Below are 17,810 nucleotides of genomic sequence, written 5' to 3'. Positions count from 1 at the left end.
TTGTCTGTACACGTGATAATTCATTTGCTCACTAGACAGCAAAATAACGAGATGATTCATTCAGCTTTCGCTACCTGTGAATTTTGTAAAATTTCAGATTTTTACATGGTGTTCATTTCCAGCTGATGGCATCTTAGGTATCTTGACTACCTTTCCTCAGAGAGCATATTCCAGCCTGTTAGGCCTCCTTTTCCCATTGCTTTCCTTCATAAAGAGAGCGGGAGCTTGATCCATAGCAGAAGACTGAACCAGTGTGGTCGGAGCAGCAACCAAAGTTCACACCAGTCAGAGCTGCAAACAGTTAACCCAGCTTTAAAATTAAAGCTCTTTTTGAAGCTGCAATTTCCAAATCTACTATTAGTCATGAACTTGAAACACTATTAAGTACTAAAAAGAAATATTCCTCATGCAGTTATACCAACTCTAAGGCTGGACTCTTCCACAGGTCTCTCAGCTGCTGCTATTCAAGCACTCGGGCCCGATTCTGCAATCCTTTGTTCAAGCACCAGTCCGAGGGAGTGAAAGTTGGCCAGAGAAAAACCTGTGTGATCAGATCTTGTGATGTGGTAAAAAAATTCCGCTTTCCATGAAAAGAACCTTGTTTTCAAACACATTCCACAAGGTGAGCAGCTCTTTCAGCCCTTCTGCATATAAGATGAGGCTTTTTTTTTTCCGAGAGTGGGGCTCACAGCCCCCACGCTGCCTGCACCACCTTCTCCGCATGCAATGTTGCGAGAGAGGAGGGGAGTCCTTCTCTTACTGAAACAGCTACTCATTGAATAGTTCTTCATTATCTAAGAGATAGCCAGGAAATATTTAATAAATATATTACCCATTGCATCAAAATAAATATCATTTATAAAACATTCATTGTCTTTTGCTCGTCATCATCATACAGTGTATATAAACGTGCCCAGTACAGATGAGATTTACAAATGTTTGCCTGAATTCTTCCCCTTAAAGCATTCTCCCACTTACAGTAATCATCGCATAAAATGCATAAAAACATAATGCAGCTTTATGCCACTGGCATATACCAAAGATGAAACTAAAGATCTTGTGAGAGTACAAAAAGTCTTCAGACTGGAGGAATGGCTCTAGGTAAGTCTTAAAGTGGCACTTGCTCCAACTCAACTCTGCAGCATTTTAGAAGTGGAGCCAATGTTTACTTGAGAACTCGGAATTACTTAACCAAATAATAGAAGATATAAAAGCAAGCTGACTTTTTGGAAAAAAAACACGTTTAATAATACAGTAATAGTTGTAGTATCGTCCAGTAAAGGTGTATTGTAAAAATGTTCTGAATATTAATTCACCTCAGATAACTTTAGAGTTGTAAATACTTGCATTATAGTGAGGTAGACAGTAAAAAAAAAAAGTTCTTTTCTCCATTATTAGCACAGAATTTAAATCTTGTAATAATATCTTAAGGAAACGATAATGTTAAGTAAGGATGAAATATTTGATTAATGCTTAATTCTGTACAACTCAAATATAAACTTTTAAAAATATTAGAAATTATAACATTTCGAGTGCATATAATGTTTTGTACATTAAAAAAAGAAATGCATGTTGTTCATCTCCATTTTGCACTTTTCAGTCTGTTTAAATAAACAAATATTTACAACTTTTATATGAACAACAGTGCATCCAAAGCAAAATGTGCATTTTAAATTATTGCTCCTGGTCGAGTCTTTTTATTAGCATTTTATATTATTATTCTCTTCTCTTTTTTTTTTTTTTTTCCCACCAGTTTGTAGCTCTGCGAAACCAGATAAGCCAACAATTCTAGAAATCACTGGGGAAAAGCCGGAAACTACGAACATAATAGTTACATTAAGAAAGGGCTAGGCATGCTTCGAAGTGCACTTTCCTCAGGTGAAGCCACAGCTGAGACCAAAGGTTGGAAAGAAACAGAAATCTTACATAAGACGCCTTCTCCAGCACAACATTTGCGTGTAATACTGCTGCAGGTTGCGAGGGCTGCCGAGCTAGAGCTACCCAGAGATCTGGCAATGGCATCCTTGCACCCTTCGTGACATCCGAAGGAGTTTCCTTTCCAATCCACCCAGGTGGTGCTTTCTGTAACACTTCGCTCTTCACAGTTTTTCATTGCTGTCTTAAAACAAAACCTAACTGGTAATTACAATCTTGAGCACTTCCCCCCCCCCCCCTTCTCTTTCTGTTTTTTCCTTTCGGGGGGGTGGGGGGCCGTAGGCTATTTCTGGCTGGTAATCTTGCAGGAATGTGAAAGAGAGCGGGCAGAAATGAAACAGCCCTCTCCGGAGCAACTTCAGAGAGCGGGAGCAGGCTGCTCCCTCTCCCTCCCCCGACTCTTTTTGTACTCGGTGAATTGCCTTCACCCTTGGCGGGAGGAGGACAGATCGCAGATAAACCCCGGGGGAGGGAGGGGAAGCCGGCAAGGCACCCGGCGGGGCCCTCGCCGCCCGCCCTGCCCGCTCGCCCTTCCCCGCACGGCAGCCGCGGGCGGGCGCTGCCCGAGCACCCGCCGCCGCCGCCGCGGGCCGCTGCCGCGGACAACCGGCGCCGGGGCCGCCGCCACACGCCGCTCCGGGCGGCCGCCGCCCGCCGGTCCCGTCGGCCCAGCCGCGCTCCGGGCGGGCGCGGGCGGTGCCCGCTCGCCGCCGCCGGCGCATCTCCGCCAGACGCAGCCCCGGCTGCCGCCGAGGGGCGTCCCGCCCGCTACCTGCAGCCGCAGGACTCCACCACCATGTCCTCGTACTGCTTGTACACCACGTTGTTGCCCGCGTCGATGTAGAGGATGCTGATGGGAGTCAATTTGGTGGGGACGCAGCAGCTGGGCGGCGTGGAGCCGGGGTCCATGGAGTTCATGAGGGTCTGGATGATGGCGTGGTTCGTGGGCTCCAGGTGGGAGCGCAGCGGGAAGTCGCAGACCCCCTCGCAGTGGTGGGCCTCGTACTCCAGCGGGGCGATAATCCAGTCGTCCCAGCCCAGCTCCTTGAAGTTGACGTGCAGCGGCTTCTTGCTGCAGCGCAGGCGGGACTTCTTGCCGTGCCGCTTGCCGTGCCGGCTGGCGAAGGCGGTCCGCCGCTGGCGCCGGGGCGGCGGGCGGCGGGCGGCGGGCGGCGGCGCGCCCAGCTCGGCGCGCAGCTCCCCGAGGAGGCTCCGCCGCCGGGCGCGGGTGAAGACCACCAGCAGCGCCCGCTCCTGCGGCGGCCGCGTCCGGCGCCCGAAGCCCAGGCCCCGCAGGTCCAGCCAGCGCGGCGGCCCGCGGCCCGCCGAGGCCCGCAGCTCCAGGCACAGCCGCTTCCAGGGCCGCGGCTCCCGCAGGCCCTGCCGCACGTCGAAGACCTCCCAGCCGGCGGCCGGGGCCGCCCGCGGGTCCAGGGCGCGGGAGTCCAGCGGCCGCGGCGAGAGGCAGGGGAAGAGCTGCATGTGCAGCGGGGCGGCGGGCGGCGGGCGGCCGCGGGGGGCCCGGCGGAAGAGCCGCAGCTCGGCCCCCACCAGCTCCTCCGTCTCCGAGAGGGTCGATACATCAAACACATACTGCTGCCGCCTCAAGGGAGCGGGCGAGAGATCGTCTGCGAGATAAAAAATAATTACAGTCAGTTGCGCTCGGGGGGATCCGCCGAGAGGTCTCCGAGGAGGGGAAGGGCGGGCGGGGCCGCCGGCTGCCCGGCCGGGGCCGCTCCTGCCCGCCTCACCCCCGCCCCCCAGCCGGGGCCGCCCCCGGACCGGGACCAGGGGCTCCGCCGGGAGCCGGGCCCGAGCCGGGCCCGGGGGAGGGCGGGGAGAAGGAGAAGGAGAAGGAGAAGGAGAAGGAGAAGGAGAAGGAGAAGGAGAAGGAGAAGGAGAAGGAAAAGGAGGAAGAGGAAGAGGAGAAGGAGAAAGAGAAAGAGAAAGAGAAAGAGAAAGAGAAAGAGAAAGAGAAAGAGAAAGAGAAAGAGAAAGAGAAAGAAGAGAAGGAGAAGGGAGAAGGAGGAGAAGGAAGAAGAGAAGAGAGGAGAAGGGAAGAGAGAAGAGGGAAGAGAAGAGAGAGAAGAGAAGAGAAGAGAAAAAAGAGAAGAGAAGAGAAGAGAAGAGAAGAGAAGAGAAGAGAAGAGAAGAGAAGAGAAGAGAAGAGAAGAGGAGAAGAGGAGAGGAGAGGAGAGAAGAGAAGAGAAGAGAAGAGAAGAGAAGAGAAGAGAAGAGAAGAGAAGAGAAGAGAAGAGAAGAGAAGAGAAGAGAAGAGAAGAGAAGAGAAGAGAAGAGAAGAGAAGAGAAGAGAAGAGAAGAGAAAGAAGAAGAAGAAGAAGCGGAAAAGGAGAGGAGGTACGGAAGAACCCGCACCAGACAGGAGACCGCTCTCCCGCACCAGAGGCAGCCCCTGCTCCACGCATATCCTCTGCCCGTCAGCCCCACCAGCAATGTGGGACTGGCAATGTTTGTGTGCTCATGTACATTACGCACACGTATATACATATACACATATATATTCTCCATCAAGAGAAAAACCTGGACTTCTTTTTTGACACATTGGTGTACGAAGTGCAGCGCAGAAAGCAAACCAGATTCCCCTGAGCTGCTTTCCAATAAAATGTTTACAACCCAGCAAATACAAAAATTCCCAAAGCCCCTGGGTTTCCCCAGAAGCTAGTAAAGCTTGTGTAGGTTTCAATAGTAAAAGTGTCACTGGAGCCTCTGTTCAGCAGCCCCTCGCCGTTTTTCCAAGCTCAGCCCGCTCCAGGGGTAGAAACGGAGACTAAAGAAATAGACAGCCCCCTGTTATTTATTGATATCAAAGGTCATTGCCATGCCTAATCAGTGTATTTCACAACCTCGGCTCTACCTGACAGGTCTGGGGGAACCTCCCGGAGGGCAGGAGGGACAACGGGATGATTTATGCAAACCAAGACCTTCAGACGCGCCGCAGCAATGTAAAAATCAATGCGGATTAACGTGCGGTTAATCAGTGCGGATTAGCATACTCGAAAGTCGCCCTGCGTCGCCGCGTGTTCCCCCAGACGCCAACAGGGAGATGGAGCGTGGACAGGGAGTTCACTCCGGGCCACGGGAGCCCACGGCGGAGCCTGCCTGCCGGCCGAGCACCGGCATCCCTCCCGCCCCGCGGGGAGCCGCCGTGGGAGGCCCCGCCGCCCGCCCGGGCCGCGCACCCACGCGGCATCCCCGGCTGCGGAGCTGGGTGCCCGCCGGGCACAGCACGCCTGCCGTGCCCCCGGGGCGAGGAGGCCGGAGCGCGGCCGCTGCCCTCCGCCTCGCCCCGGCGTGGCACGGCGGGTCGGTCGGGGAGAGGGAGTTCACGGGCCGGAGCCGCCCCCGCTCCCGCCCCGGCCGCGCTGCGCTGCGCTGCGCGGGGGCTGCGCGCCGCGGGGAGCGGTGCGAAAACAGGTCAGTCCCTTCGCGCATCCCGGGCAGTTTGGACCCAGGCCTGCCGCCTCCCTGCCCCCGCCGCCCGGCGCAGGCTCGGCGGTGTCCCCGCGGCGAGGCCGCTCCTTCCCCGGCGAGGAGCGCACAGCCCGGAGCGAGAGGGAGCCCGGCCGGCCGCGCACCCCGCTCGGGAGGGCCCGGGGGGCAGTCTGCGGAAAACACGCACGCAGCCCGAAAAACGTCGTCACAGCCCCGGGTGACGACAACAGCTGCTGAAAAGAAAAGCGAAATCCAGCGGGAGCTGCCTACGGGCGCTGGACGGTCTCGGCAGCGCTGCAGGGACGGAGCAGGATTTGGCCCGTGGGTCGCTTGTAGGTTTGGGGGTGTTTTTCCGCCCATCACACGCTTGTGGCCGGGGGCTGAGGTGCGCCTGGGTGGCGGGAGGAGGGTACGGCAGCCCAGGAGAGCTCCGGGGCCATTGTCCCTTCTTCAGGGGGGTCCCGGGCAGGACTGGGGGCTTCAGACAGAAGGGGATGTGCATCCCTCGGGCAAGGACGCGCGGGTGCCCTTCCTCCTTCTCCTCCTCCTTCTCGCCTTTGGCTTCCCCTGCGCCCAGCATCTATCAGATGCCCGGGCATCCGACACGGCGCAGCCGGGTCTCCTGGCCCCGCCGAGCTGCCTCCCACCTTCCTCCAACGGCTCCAGCGACCGTCGGGGAAACGAGATCCGCGCCTCCCCTGCCTGGGCCCACCCCCGGCTTTAGGGTGTGGGCAGAGCCGGGGCTGGGCACAGCTCCGCTTTTAAGCCATCTCTCTGCTTGGGGGGGCTCAGGCTTGGTTTCAAAGGGAGATGCCCGCCCTGTTTGATACTCCCCTGTCGCGATGGGGTGGAGGTGGGGGGAGCGCTGCCTCCAGCCCTCTGTCCCCCCGGAGCAGACACCCCACCCACCCGCCTCCCCGTCCTACTCCTGGCCGGTGCCCCCGCCCTGGGGCCCCGCGTCCCTGCCAGGGGGCAGGAGCAGGGTGGCAGTGGCCGGCCGCCCGGGCTTTCGGGGAAGGGGAGGACAGCCCTTTCCAGAGGGGTGGGGGGACACGCGGTCCCCCCCGGGAGCCCCCACGCAGGCGGGCGGCTGCGGCGCGGGGACTCGGCCCCCTCGGGGGTGACATCCAGGCGTGCGGGTTAGACGGGAGGGAAGCGAGGGGAGGCTGAATTCCCCGCGGGCCCCCGCTGCTGAAAGCGGTTTATAAAGGGGCTGCAGACCCCTGTCATGCAGCGGGGCGGGGGGAAGCCGGCTCCGGTCCTGCGGGTGTCAGCGGCTTGCTCAGAGGGTGCGCCCACAAGGCGCTCCCCAGCAGCATCCTTCGAAGCTCCAGCTCGGCAGAGGTTGAACGCGTTGCACGGCCGCTCCGGCTGGCTCGGTGGCATGGCACGCTGGGGACACGGCCGAACGGCAGAGAAATGTGCCCCCGGGCAAGCCGGTCTCCGAGCCGGGTTTGGGCAGCACCGACTCTGCGCTGGAAAACTCCCGCTGATTCCTGCAGCTGCCGGCTGCCGCTCCTCGCCCCGAAAGGGGCAGGGCTGCCGGTTGTTTCAAATAAGCAGCTTTGAATCCGATCAGATAAACGCTATTTATTCACTCTTGTAACCTAATAATTCCAGATGAATACATAATCCTAAACCAGCACTGGCTCGCTCCCAGCGCAGTCGAGAGGGTGGGAAAAGCAGCGGAGGGCGGGGAGGGAAAGCGGTACCTCCGGAGCCTCCGCAAACCGGGGAGAGACGGGTCTGGTTTGGGGACCCTTTGTTCCAGCGAAGCTGCCGCCTTCCCGGCACACAAAGAGCGGCAGCAGCGAGGGCGTGGGGACACCCTGGCTGTCCCTCTGCCTCCGTGTGATCCCTCACGGGATCGGGGCTGGTCCTCTTCCGTTCTCCTTTGAACCCAAGGAGCGGCTGGGGTGAAATCCGGGGCTTCTAACAGCCAGCTCGAGACCTGCCTTTTCCTCAGGCCAGCTGAGGCTGTCACGATCGTTATTCCCGTTACCGAAATACTTGGAGAGAGCAGCAAAGTCATCTCACATCCAGCCGGGCTGGGGAAAGCCACATGCAGAAAACGCACCGGAGAGGGGTGTTTATATTTGTAACGTTAATTTAGATGACTGTTAGTTACGCAGTAAGTATTAGTTGTATTTCGGCTCTCCGTTGTTTATTTTTTCGGGCGAAGATGAAGTACCGGGAGCGGGAAGGAGGGGGAGAAGAAGGGAGTAGATCTACCTGGAACTTCAGCATGTGTCAGCGGTGGGGGAGAAGAGCAGCCCCGCTCCTCCCTGCCCTTCCCACAGCGCCCGGGCAGCGGCGTGCCCGCTGCTCCGCCGGCCGGGCCGGGCCGGGGGCTGCGCCGGGGCCCCGCCGCCTCCTCCCCCGCTTCCCTCCGCTCTGCGGTGGCGGCGGTTTATCGGCTCCAAGGTTAAATGAACGACGGGGTTGGGACGTTTCCTTTAACTCTCCGTGCGAACCCGCTGCCGCTTCCCGGGCTCGCTCTCTCGCCGGCAGCCTGGGCTTTGAGGCGAGCCGGGGGTTAACGAAGGCTGCACAGAGTTTCCCTTTTCATGGCAGATCAGGTACTGGGCTCCCAGCCAATTCATCAGGGCTCAGATCTTAACTTTACATCACTGCAAATTATACCCAAACCACATTCAAGAAGAATTTTCCCATTCCCAAATTCTCTTTCAAGCCATATTTAAACTCGCAAACCAAAAGCACATTTGCAGTTTAAAGACCCTTTGCAGGAGCTCGCTCAACAATAATCTGGAAATTAAAACATATATCCCTCGTAATTGCGAGGGGCTACCCACACGTTGTCTGCAGAGTCGCAGGGCTGACAGGTATTCCTTTCGGAGCATTACCCGAGCTGTGGAAACGAGGGGCTGACTCTCCATGTGTGGTATTTCTCCGGGTTTCAATTCCGCATCTCCCAGCGCCTGCCTCGCCGTGGTTTTTTATTACACCGCATGATTAGATTTAAACGTTTCGTTCGCTTCGCTATCGAGTAACTGGGAAAGACCACACCTTCCTCGGACGAGTTCGCAACCCTGCCAAAACCCCGGCGAGCTGATGGAGGGCTGTTTCCATTTTTTTTCCCCCGGAGCGGGGAGGCACCTGGCTGCGACATACCTTTGATCACCGCTTTACCGTACCTGCGCCGGGAAGGCTGCCTGCCCTCGCCCCGCTCCCCTGCTCGCCGCTGCCGACGGCCGCTTCCCGCCGCCTCCCCGGTTCCCACGAGCGACGCTCGGCCCTCGGGCGCAGAGGGACCGCCGCAACACCCGCGGGGCATCCCGCGGGGATCCGGGCCCCTCGTCTGCAGGCATCGCCCCGGGAGACGCGCCGAGGCGGAGAGGGGCTTCCTTGGAGGGTTTCTACCTGCTGTAACAGACGCTGACTGAGTCCCCTTCCCTTTCCCCGTTGGCGGCCGTTTCGCTACCCGAAATACTGCGATCGAGGAGAAACCACCCCTCCAATATTATTCGCGTTGAGAAAATCGGACTGCATATTCCCAGCGCTCGGAGCTAAGACATGGAGCGAGGGGACGCTTTGGAGGATATTTCTGAGCCATACATGGGGAAGCGCCGGGATACAGCAACACAACATACAGATCTGGCCACAACTAGCAAGGACTGAAACGTCCCCTTTCGCTCAGAAACCAGACTCCAGGCACGCAAGGACGCCCAACCTCACTTCCAGCCTGCCCCGAAATCGCAAGGAAACGAGCATTTCTCCGATCGGCTGCTTTTTTTCTATAGGACTACGAAGCGAGGAGGAAAATGAGAAGGGCGAGGCGCCCGCCTGCCCCGGGCTGCGCCGGGTTTTCTCCCCGCGGGCCGCTCGGTTGGGGCCGGCCCAGGCTGCGGCACGGCATCGTCCCGCGGGCGGCGGAAACTAAACACCCCCGAAGCGGAGAGCTCGGTCCTACCGTTCTCCTTCCCCCCCAAAAAAAAAAAAAAAGAACAACAAAAAAAAATTAAACGCGGGCCTCTTAGCAAGCCCCGCAGGGGGGCTTCTGGATTTAAAAATTAAAAATAAAAAATCAGGAGCCACCGGAATGGCTTGATAGGCTTTAATGACTCCTTCTCGTTAGCAGAGCGGCTCCGCGGCCGCGCACCGCCCCGCCGAGGTACCTGTGCCGCGGAGCGGCCGCGGGGCTCCGTCTCCCGGCGCTTGCGGGCTCTGCTTTCCCCAGACCTCCCTCCCCGTCCCGCTGCGCTTCTGTGCGCAAACCCCCGCGCCTTCGCAAAAGGAAAAAAAAAAAGAAAAAAAAAAACCCAAACAAAAAAAACCAAAAAACCCCAAACAAACCGTCCGAAACCCCCGATTTTCAGCAGGGAGAGCCGAGCCCTGCGGCCGCGGCTTCCGAGGGGACGCGCCGCGCCGCTGCCCGCTCCGCCCGCGCCCCAGCCCCCGCGCAGCGCTGCGCTCCGCTCCGCTCCCTCCCGCAGCTCCCGCAGCGCGGGGGGGGGACGAAGGGACGGGAACCAAACCCCTGTAAATATCCCTCAGTGCAGGCAGCGCGGAGCCGCAGCCGGCTCCCCGACCGCCGCCTGCCCCCGCGCTGCCGGCTCCGCGGGCGCGGAGGCCCCGCCGCCGGGCCGGGCCGGGCCGGGCCGCTCGCTCCTTCCCCGGGCGCACGGCGGGGATGAGAAGCGGCTGCTTGCTGCCGCGCTCCGGCCGTCTGGTCTGCATTAGTGTTTTTATAAGGGGCTCAAACAAATCGAATACAAGGTCACCAAATAATTAACAGTTGTGAATTCCCTCCTTCCCCATTAAAATACTTCCCTGCTTATATTTCATTTTCCTTCTGCCAACGACAACACTGCCTGGGCAAAGGCGCTGCACAGATTACACTGTATTGCAGCTTTCGGTCCACCCAGAAACCCGCTGTTTTGCATAAACATGTTGCACTAGATGAACTTCAAGTGGGATTTACGCTCTTCTCTTCTGCCACATGCACAGCCGGGCCACTTCCAGCTTCTGCACACGGGATCCCCCCTTCCTCCTGCCCCCTCTCCTCACCCCCTTCCCGACCCCAACGGCAAGAGCGAAATAACGATGGTCGGACCCCTGCCCCTCCGAATCGGCTGCCTCTCAACGGGAACACGAGACTGCACAAAGAAAACGGGGAGGGAGAAAGGAGACGATCTCGACCCATTTCGGTTTCCCCGTCCCTTAGGCGCGGAGCTCAACGTTTCGTATGCGGGAGCCCGGCCGCGGTACCGCGGCTGCGGGCAGCTCTCCAGACACAGAAGGGAAAGGCGAGGTGAACCCACGGCAGCCGGCCCCTGTGGCATTCCCTTCCCACGGGAGATCCCTTTGAAAATTGCGCTCCCTCGCACCCCGGCTATTTCTTTTTTGTTTTCGGTTTGTTCCGGGCCGTGCCGCGTTTCTTGCTAGCTGTGGATTTGCTTGTTTATAGCTCCCTTCTCCAGCTCCCTCCCGCTCTCTTTTTTTTTTCCCCCTGCCTGGTGGAGTCCTTGCAGCTCCTAATTGTCCTGCCTTACTGTGGAGCTCCAATGCTGGGGGTCCTGAGGCCAGCGAGAGCACCATCTGCGTTTTAATGAGTTACTTCATGTGCCAACAGTAATTTTCCTACATTCAGCTAGGTCCTGTCTGATCTTGCGACCGTAACAAGGGGGAGCGAGTGAGGGGCGGGAGGGGGTGGAAAAGAGGGAATCGCAAACGCTTTCCCCCCTTTCTGCGCTCTTTTTCTACCCCTGGGAAAAAAGAAAATTATATATGTGTCTATATATAATGCGGTGGTGTGGCTTTCCTCCTCGCGAGCCAGCCTGAGAGCGATCTCGCTAGCTTCAAGCGGGAAGGGAAGAAACAAGAGGCGGTCGCTGGTGCGGGCAGGGAAGCGCTCTGCCCCGCGGGCGCGGAGGGCGGCGGGACGGGCTGGCTGCGGGACGGGCTGGCGGCGGGACGGGCTGGCGGCGGGGCTGCCGCGGCCGGGGGCGGCTGCAGGAGCCGGCAGCCCAGCTGCCTTTCCCGCGGGACGCTCTCACGGACACGCAGGCACAGCAGCCCACGCCGTGCGGGAAGGGAATTTCTGGGCAGGACTAAAAGCTGCTTCGCGCTCCTCTCTGGGCGATTTCTCCCCCCGAAATCCTGCGACGAAGGGTGCCGTGCGGGCAGGAGGGACGGCCACTGCCGTCCCCCGGAGCTGCCGCTTAGGTAAAGAGCAGCCCATCTAATTGGGTCAATTTGGGCGGCTATATTGTCTGCAAATGAATTGACAGAAACTTCCCCCCCTCCTCCCCGCTTTCCCTGAGCAAAGACTGTTCATCATCAGCACAACTCCAGCTCGCCAATTAACTGGGCTAGGAGCCCACGGGGAGGTGGGCAGTAAAATAGCTACCACTTCAGAGGAACGGAAGCTCTCTTGAAGTTTTTTGGTGATGTGCCATTGGCTGGTCCGCTTCATTATGAGAGACTAGACAATATTTGATATGTTATGACATGAACACTCAATTAGATCACTGAGTTGAAATACTCCAATCAGTGGCTTGATGCTAAGCAACCCTCAGAAGGTCCAGCAGAAGGTCACAGCCTGTGACACATCAAATCAAAATCAATGGGGAAAAGTGAGGCTTTTCCTTAATCAAACCAGGACTTCTGTTAGCAAATCACTTCCCCCGGAGTAGAATCTCCCATGCAGCGAGATGAGCTAAATTTGTTAAATTAACTGTCTTTCTTCTGGTTATCAAGAATAAGATGATCTTGAGCGCGGCTCTATTCCCTCGCGGCTCGCAGAATTAGCACCCCGTTTCCCCTCCGGCGGGGAAAGCGGGACAGCTCGTTTCTGAGGGCAGAACTTTCGAAACCGTATTTCTAGAAAGCGAGTCCTCCCCCCCCCCCCCCACTTTTAACAGCGTCGAAGAAAACAACCCCCATAAGGCGAAGGCGGAAAGCAAAAACCTTGTGTCCCCTCTCCCCTCGAGAACGGCTGGGCTCTTCCGACCGCGGGGGGCACCCGCCGTGGGCGCTTCCACGCACCCACCCGAGCCCAGGGGGGCGCGATGGGCACCGGGGAGGGAGAGGAAGAGCGCGGCCGAGCCCCCTCCGCGGGGGAGGACCCCCGAGCCAGGGGTGGCGATGGGGCAGGGGGTGAGCCAGGGGCGCTGGGGAGGCGGAGACGCTGCCGGCCCCGGGAGGCGGCGGAGAGGGCTGGTTCGGGTTCGGTTTGGTTCGGGGAGCGAGCGGCTCCCGTAGCTCTGGGGAGCCGGGAGGCTTCCCCGGCGCTGCGTTTGGCCCCGAAAGGGCTGGGGAGCGGGGAGGTCGGGGGGCTGCCCCGGCCCCGCGGGACGCCGCTGCCAGCCGCCGGCAGGTACACGGGCAGGGGCCGCGGGGGGGCCGCGGAGGGAGGGGAGGGTCTTCGAAGCGGGGGGGGGAAGGACAGAATGCACAGCCTTCATGAAGAACCTGTTAATTAGACTGTCGTTAATGGCTCGCAAACCAGGGTAACGTAAAAAAAAAGGGGGGCTTCTGGAGGGAAGGGAGATTCTCTTTTCCTCGGGATCGCCGGGAAATCTCCACCCGCCGCCCCGAGTACGAGCGATAAAACAACGAGAGAAAAGCAAAGCAGGGGCCCGGCCGGGGCTGCAGGTCGCCGAGTGGTCCCGGGAGCCCCGCGGCACCGGTGCCGCCCGGGGGGAGCGCGGGCAAGGCCTGGGGCCCGGCCGGCCCCGGGCCCCGCCGCCCGCCCCGTCCTCTCCCCTCCTCCGGGCTCCCCGCCGCGGGGCAGCCGAGGGCCCGGGCGAGCGGACCCCGCTGCCACCCCCGGCCCGGGGACGGGTGAGGGCCAGCCCCGCACCCCCCAGGCTTGCAGGACGGAGGATGCGGCCCCGAAGCAGACGGCGAGCCCGGGCCGCCCCCCGCCGAGCCCCGGGACCGGGGGTCACCTGGGCTTCAGGGCTGCCTCCCCGCCAGCGGAGCCGGCTGCCTCCCAGCCCCAGCGCTTTCAAACGGGGCTGGTGCTCCTCCAGGTAACCCCGGTAAAGCGACCCTACGCGAGAGCAGCTTTAGGCAGCCAGTGTTTGCCCTCGGCCAGTTTGAACTTTCTATTTGCCTTACAGCCGCAGCGATAAGAGCGATCCTTTCTCCGGCAGGCGGAAAGAAAGCAGAAGAGCGATTTTTTTTCCCCCGAGGTTGCATTTGCACCCAAAGTGCGCCTGCAAAGCTGGGGCGTGTTTCCCACCACCCTGCGATGAGTCGGGGACGAACACGCGTGTTTCTCGCACGCAGCATTTACGGCTGTAGCCGCCCGGGTTCAGCGCCGCGGGGCAGTTTGCTTTAAAATAAAACAACGCTACCCATAATTTACCGAAAGATCCACTTTTCTGCAGTACCGGGGCGGGGGGGCAACACCAGTGACCGATGCAGCGCGCTCCCCCCCTCCCCAGCGCCAGGCTCCGCGGGACGGCAGCCGCGCACCGCAGAGCGCCGCGGGAAGGGGCGCCCGCAGCCCCGGGGGCACGGTGAGGGGCGTGGGGGGGCAACACTTACCTCGTCCCCTGTCTACAAAGCTAGTGATGGTGTTGGCCGATTTGGACGACTGAAAAAAGCTGGCGTTGATGCCCAGTTTCTCCGCGATGGAGTAAGTCCTGAACAGAGACAGCATGTACTCGTGGGGTTCCACCCGTGGGAGCGTCCGGCCCACGGCGTGTCCCTCTTGCCGCGGGCGGTTCTCCCGTGGGGACCGCGGCACCCTGCGGCCCCGTCCGCCCTTGGAGGAGGCGGCAAGCTCCGAGGCGGCGGGGAGGGAAGCCGGGAGGCAGCAAGGTAAATCCCAGAGGAGGCTGGCGAGCAAGGCGGCGGAGAGCAGGGCCCGGCGTGCATTCATAGCGAGAGGCGGCGGCGGTGGGGAGGAAGAGGAGGGCGGCCCGACGTGCGGCTCCGGCGGCCCACGGAGCGGCGCGGGGACTGCGCGGCGGCGTGGTGCGGAGCGGGGACTGCACCCGGGCGGGCTCGGCCCGGAGCAGCCCGCCCCGCCCCGTGGGTACCGCCCCGCCGCGGACCGCCCCGCGGGGGCGGGCTGGGTGCCCCCATGGGGGCACCCAGCCCGCCCCCGCGGGGCGGTCCGCGGTGGGGCGGGACACCCCGCGGTCGGGTGCTTGGGGGTCCCTTCGCTCCCGCCTCGCTGTGGACTCCACGCGGGAAGTGGACACGCGGGCCGGGGAGAGATGCTGCGCGTCTTGCTGCCACCCGGCGGGTACCGCTTCTCGCCAACCGACCGATGCTGGGGTGTGTTCAGGTGCCTCTTGGGCTGCAGTTTCGGGTGCGGGCAGACTCGTGCGATGCTAATGATCTTCCTTCAGGCTCTCCGAATTCCCACGGCGCGTGCCTGCCAGGTCTCTCAAGAAGGAGGATTTGGCAGAAAGTGGGGGTCTTGCCATGGGATGCGCCAGGGCCCAGCTAGCGGGCAGCCTTGGGGCAGGCCCTGCCACTCGTCAGAGAGGGAAGGGAAAGCACAGGAGCAAAGAGCCGGAGACCTTCTGTGAGCCAGAGAAGTTCTCCTTCTCTCAAAATCCGCACAGCCACCAAGAGGGGACCATCCTGAGAAGAGCACGGTGCCAGGCTGGGGCCTGGGAAAAGGCAGCGCTGGGCAGCGCTGGGCAGGCAGCACTGGCAAGATAAGCAGGGCAGCCTGGGGCAGGCACGAAAGCCTTCCCTAAGCAGGGCACAGATCCTCCTTGCGCTGGTCATACAGAAGACCGCAGTGGAGCAGAAACAAGAATTCACCCACCCCTTTTTATTTGGCTTTTCAGAGATGCATCCTCCAGTATAAGACTGGTGTCAGCTCTCCAAATGGTTTCATCCAACCACCTGTCTAGGGTTCACAGCCATGGACAAAGCATGGTAGCAAGCTTGCGTTACCCTACGTGTCCTGCTCCCTCCTTGCTTCTTCCTGACCTCCTTCTCATCCTCCTGCCTGAACCATGGCACTGCTGCTGCTGGCAGCCACAAGCCACCCTCCTCCGCTTCCCCGTGTTGCTTTCCTTTGCCCTGTGCTGAGCTTCCCTCCTCTCCTCTCCTGATCTCCAATTCTCCACTTCTTCTTACCTCCTCTCTCTGCCCCAGCTCTGCCACTGGTGGATTTTCCTCTCATTCCAGCAAAAGATGCTGCAGCCTGAGGGTCGTGCAATGTTTAGCAGTGAAAGCTCAATCCATAGCAAATAAAGGGAATCTGGCTTTCACCCCATGTTGAATCTGACATCTCTGACAGCGTTCCTCCATCAGCAGCTGTTCTTCATGGGCCATGCAGTCATACATTGGACTTTCTTGTCTTTTCCTCTCATTTTCCACCAAGAGAGGGCAACTCATGCCTGGGCTTTTGGCACCCCTCCCAGTGTGACACACCCATCAGTGGGATGAGGCAGACCCAGCCAGGGCATATGGAGCAGGCATCTATCCTGGTAGGTCCCAGTTTGCCTGTAGGGACCTCAGTCCCAGCGTGCTCGCCAGCTCTTGGGGAGAGATGCTAGGGGACATGAGGACCATGAAGGGGATATTCAAAGCAAGTGAGGGACTCAGGTTCCAAGTGACCTGGGCTGCATCTCCACTAGGGAAGAAGATAACTCCAAGGCAGGGGCTCACGCATTGCCCTGCAACCCTCCACACATGGCTTAGCGAGCTCCCTGGTGTAGTTCTGGCCCATGCCAGCTAGCACTTTCCCAGCCAGTGGAAAAGGCCTGTTACACGTTATGGCTTGTGCCAGGGGCTGTCCCTAGATGGCCATTTGGATGTGACCATGTGGATGTGGGACACATCGTATAGCTTGGATTAGAGAACGGGGCCCGTCATTGCCTTGGCTTCTTTTTGGTAGGATAGATGTACTGCAAGGTGCTGGCAGATGAACTATGAAGAAACAGGGCTACAAAAGAGTATCAGTGACAGTGCAGAAATGAGGCAAGTGTTCTGCAAAACCAATTCCCACATCGCTCCATCCCATTTTTTCACCGCCTTTTATTTATCATGCTTTCACTCCTCCTGCCTATCCTCTGGCTTCACAGCCACCCTCCTGAGCATTCCCCTCCCTTTTCATCAGCTGCTTTCTGCTCTGGGACCTTCCCCCCTCCTCCTGTCCCTTTGGCTTCACTTTTCTGATGTCTCACTTTTGTTACTTCTGCTCCCCTTTGCCACTCCCATCCTTTCTGCTCTGTACTTAGCATTTTGGCTATTTTTTCTTGCCATGACCCAGTTCCTTCCGGAGCCTTATCATCACTTTTTTGTTTCCTTCTGCCCCTTTTGTGCCCTCTTCACTTATTCCACGCTCCTGCCTGCTATCTCCAATCAGCTGCCCAGCTCCAGTTTCTTCTCCGCCAACTTCTGCCCAACCCTAGTCCCCCAGGCTCTTTCTTTTCTCTCCTGCTGCATTTCATTGTCCTATTTTCCTTTTCTGATATTGTTTCCACTTCCCACATCCCCTCCTTGCAGTCCCCAGTGCTGCTGCTGCACGGCTGCCCTTTCCCACTCCCACCCTGCTGGTTTCCAGAGTCCCCTCACTGCTCCTGGAGTGTCTGTTCCCTTCCTGCCTTTGTCTCTTGGTCTGTCTCTCCTCTTCCCTCTTTGTTCTCAGCTTTTTCCTCCCTTGGCCTCCTCCTTTCCCAAGGGAAAGCGGTTTCATACTAATGCAAAGCTGCAAGGGTCGAGTGGTCTCGAGAGCAACTTCCATCAGCCCGATTGCATTTCTACCTGCTGCTTTTGCGCGTTTTAACACATTCTCTAAAATTGACTCGGACGGCTGCTTTCCACCCTCGCTTCTTTATCAGAGGCCTGACTCAAAGCCCTCTGCAGCCAACGAGGGTCTTTCCCCTGGCCCTGGAGACCTTTCAGGCAGGCTGGGGAAGGCGCACGCCCTGTTGTTATCACCCCAAGACAGCGATGCTCACCAGATGATAGTGTACACAGGTAGTAGTAACAGCCATAAAATAGCCTGTGCTGCTCTCCTGTTTCTTGCAGCGTTAGGCCCCGTTGCTCAGGGTGTCCCCTTGCCATTTCGGAAGACAATGCCATTGTTCAACACAGCTAATTGCCAGGACAGTCACTTAAGGGAACAACAGAGCATAGGGAACTGAGAAGATGTAGCAATTGTGGTGCCTTACGCAGCTACGCAGTCAGATCACTGCGAGGGACTTGAATATATCAAACCATCTTAAGAAGTTTTGGTTTTGATTGGCATTGAGAAAACCGCGTGGAACTGGACCGGGGAACCACCGGCAGGAGCAGGCACCTCATGGGGCAGCACAAGAATGGATCAGCCCCTGTGAAACGCTTGGGATCCCGGCTTTGGAGCTCAGCAAAGGATGTAATAACAGCAGCAACAAGAAGAAGAAGAGTAAAATAATAGCAGCCACCAGAAAAGGAGAATAGCATTTTTTAAAATTATTTCCTTGCCGGTAAAAGTTGGC

The 17,810-nt window shown here is 58.7% G+C and overlaps 1 protein-coding gene across 1 annotated transcript; it reads right to left on the bottom strand.

Moving 5' to 3' along the window:
- Positions 1-840: 840 nt before the first annotated feature.
- On the bottom strand, positions 841-14,364 carry GDF6 (growth differentiation factor 6). Its single transcript, XM_072852153.1, has 2 exons — positions 13,906-14,364; positions 841-3,563 (listed from the first exon to the last, which is right to left on the bottom strand). The coding sequence occupies exons 1-2, from the start codon at positions 14,240-14,242 to the stop codon at positions 2,704-2,706; spliced, it is 1,197 nt and encodes a 398-aa protein (XP_072708254.1). The 5' UTR covers positions 14,243-14,364; the 3' UTR covers positions 841-2,703.
- Between the last annotated feature and the right edge of the window lie 3,446 nt (positions 14,365-17,810).

This window comes from Ciconia boyciana, chromosome 2 (genome assembly GCF_034638445.1).
Source record: "Ciconia boyciana chromosome 2, ASM3463844v1, whole genome shotgun sequence".
NCBI classification, from domain to species: domain Eukaryota; kingdom Metazoa; phylum Chordata; class Aves; order Ciconiiformes; family Ciconiidae; genus Ciconia; species Ciconia boyciana.
Note: the sequence above shows the minus strand (reverse complement) of the source record. Positions and strands in the feature narration are given on the sequence as shown.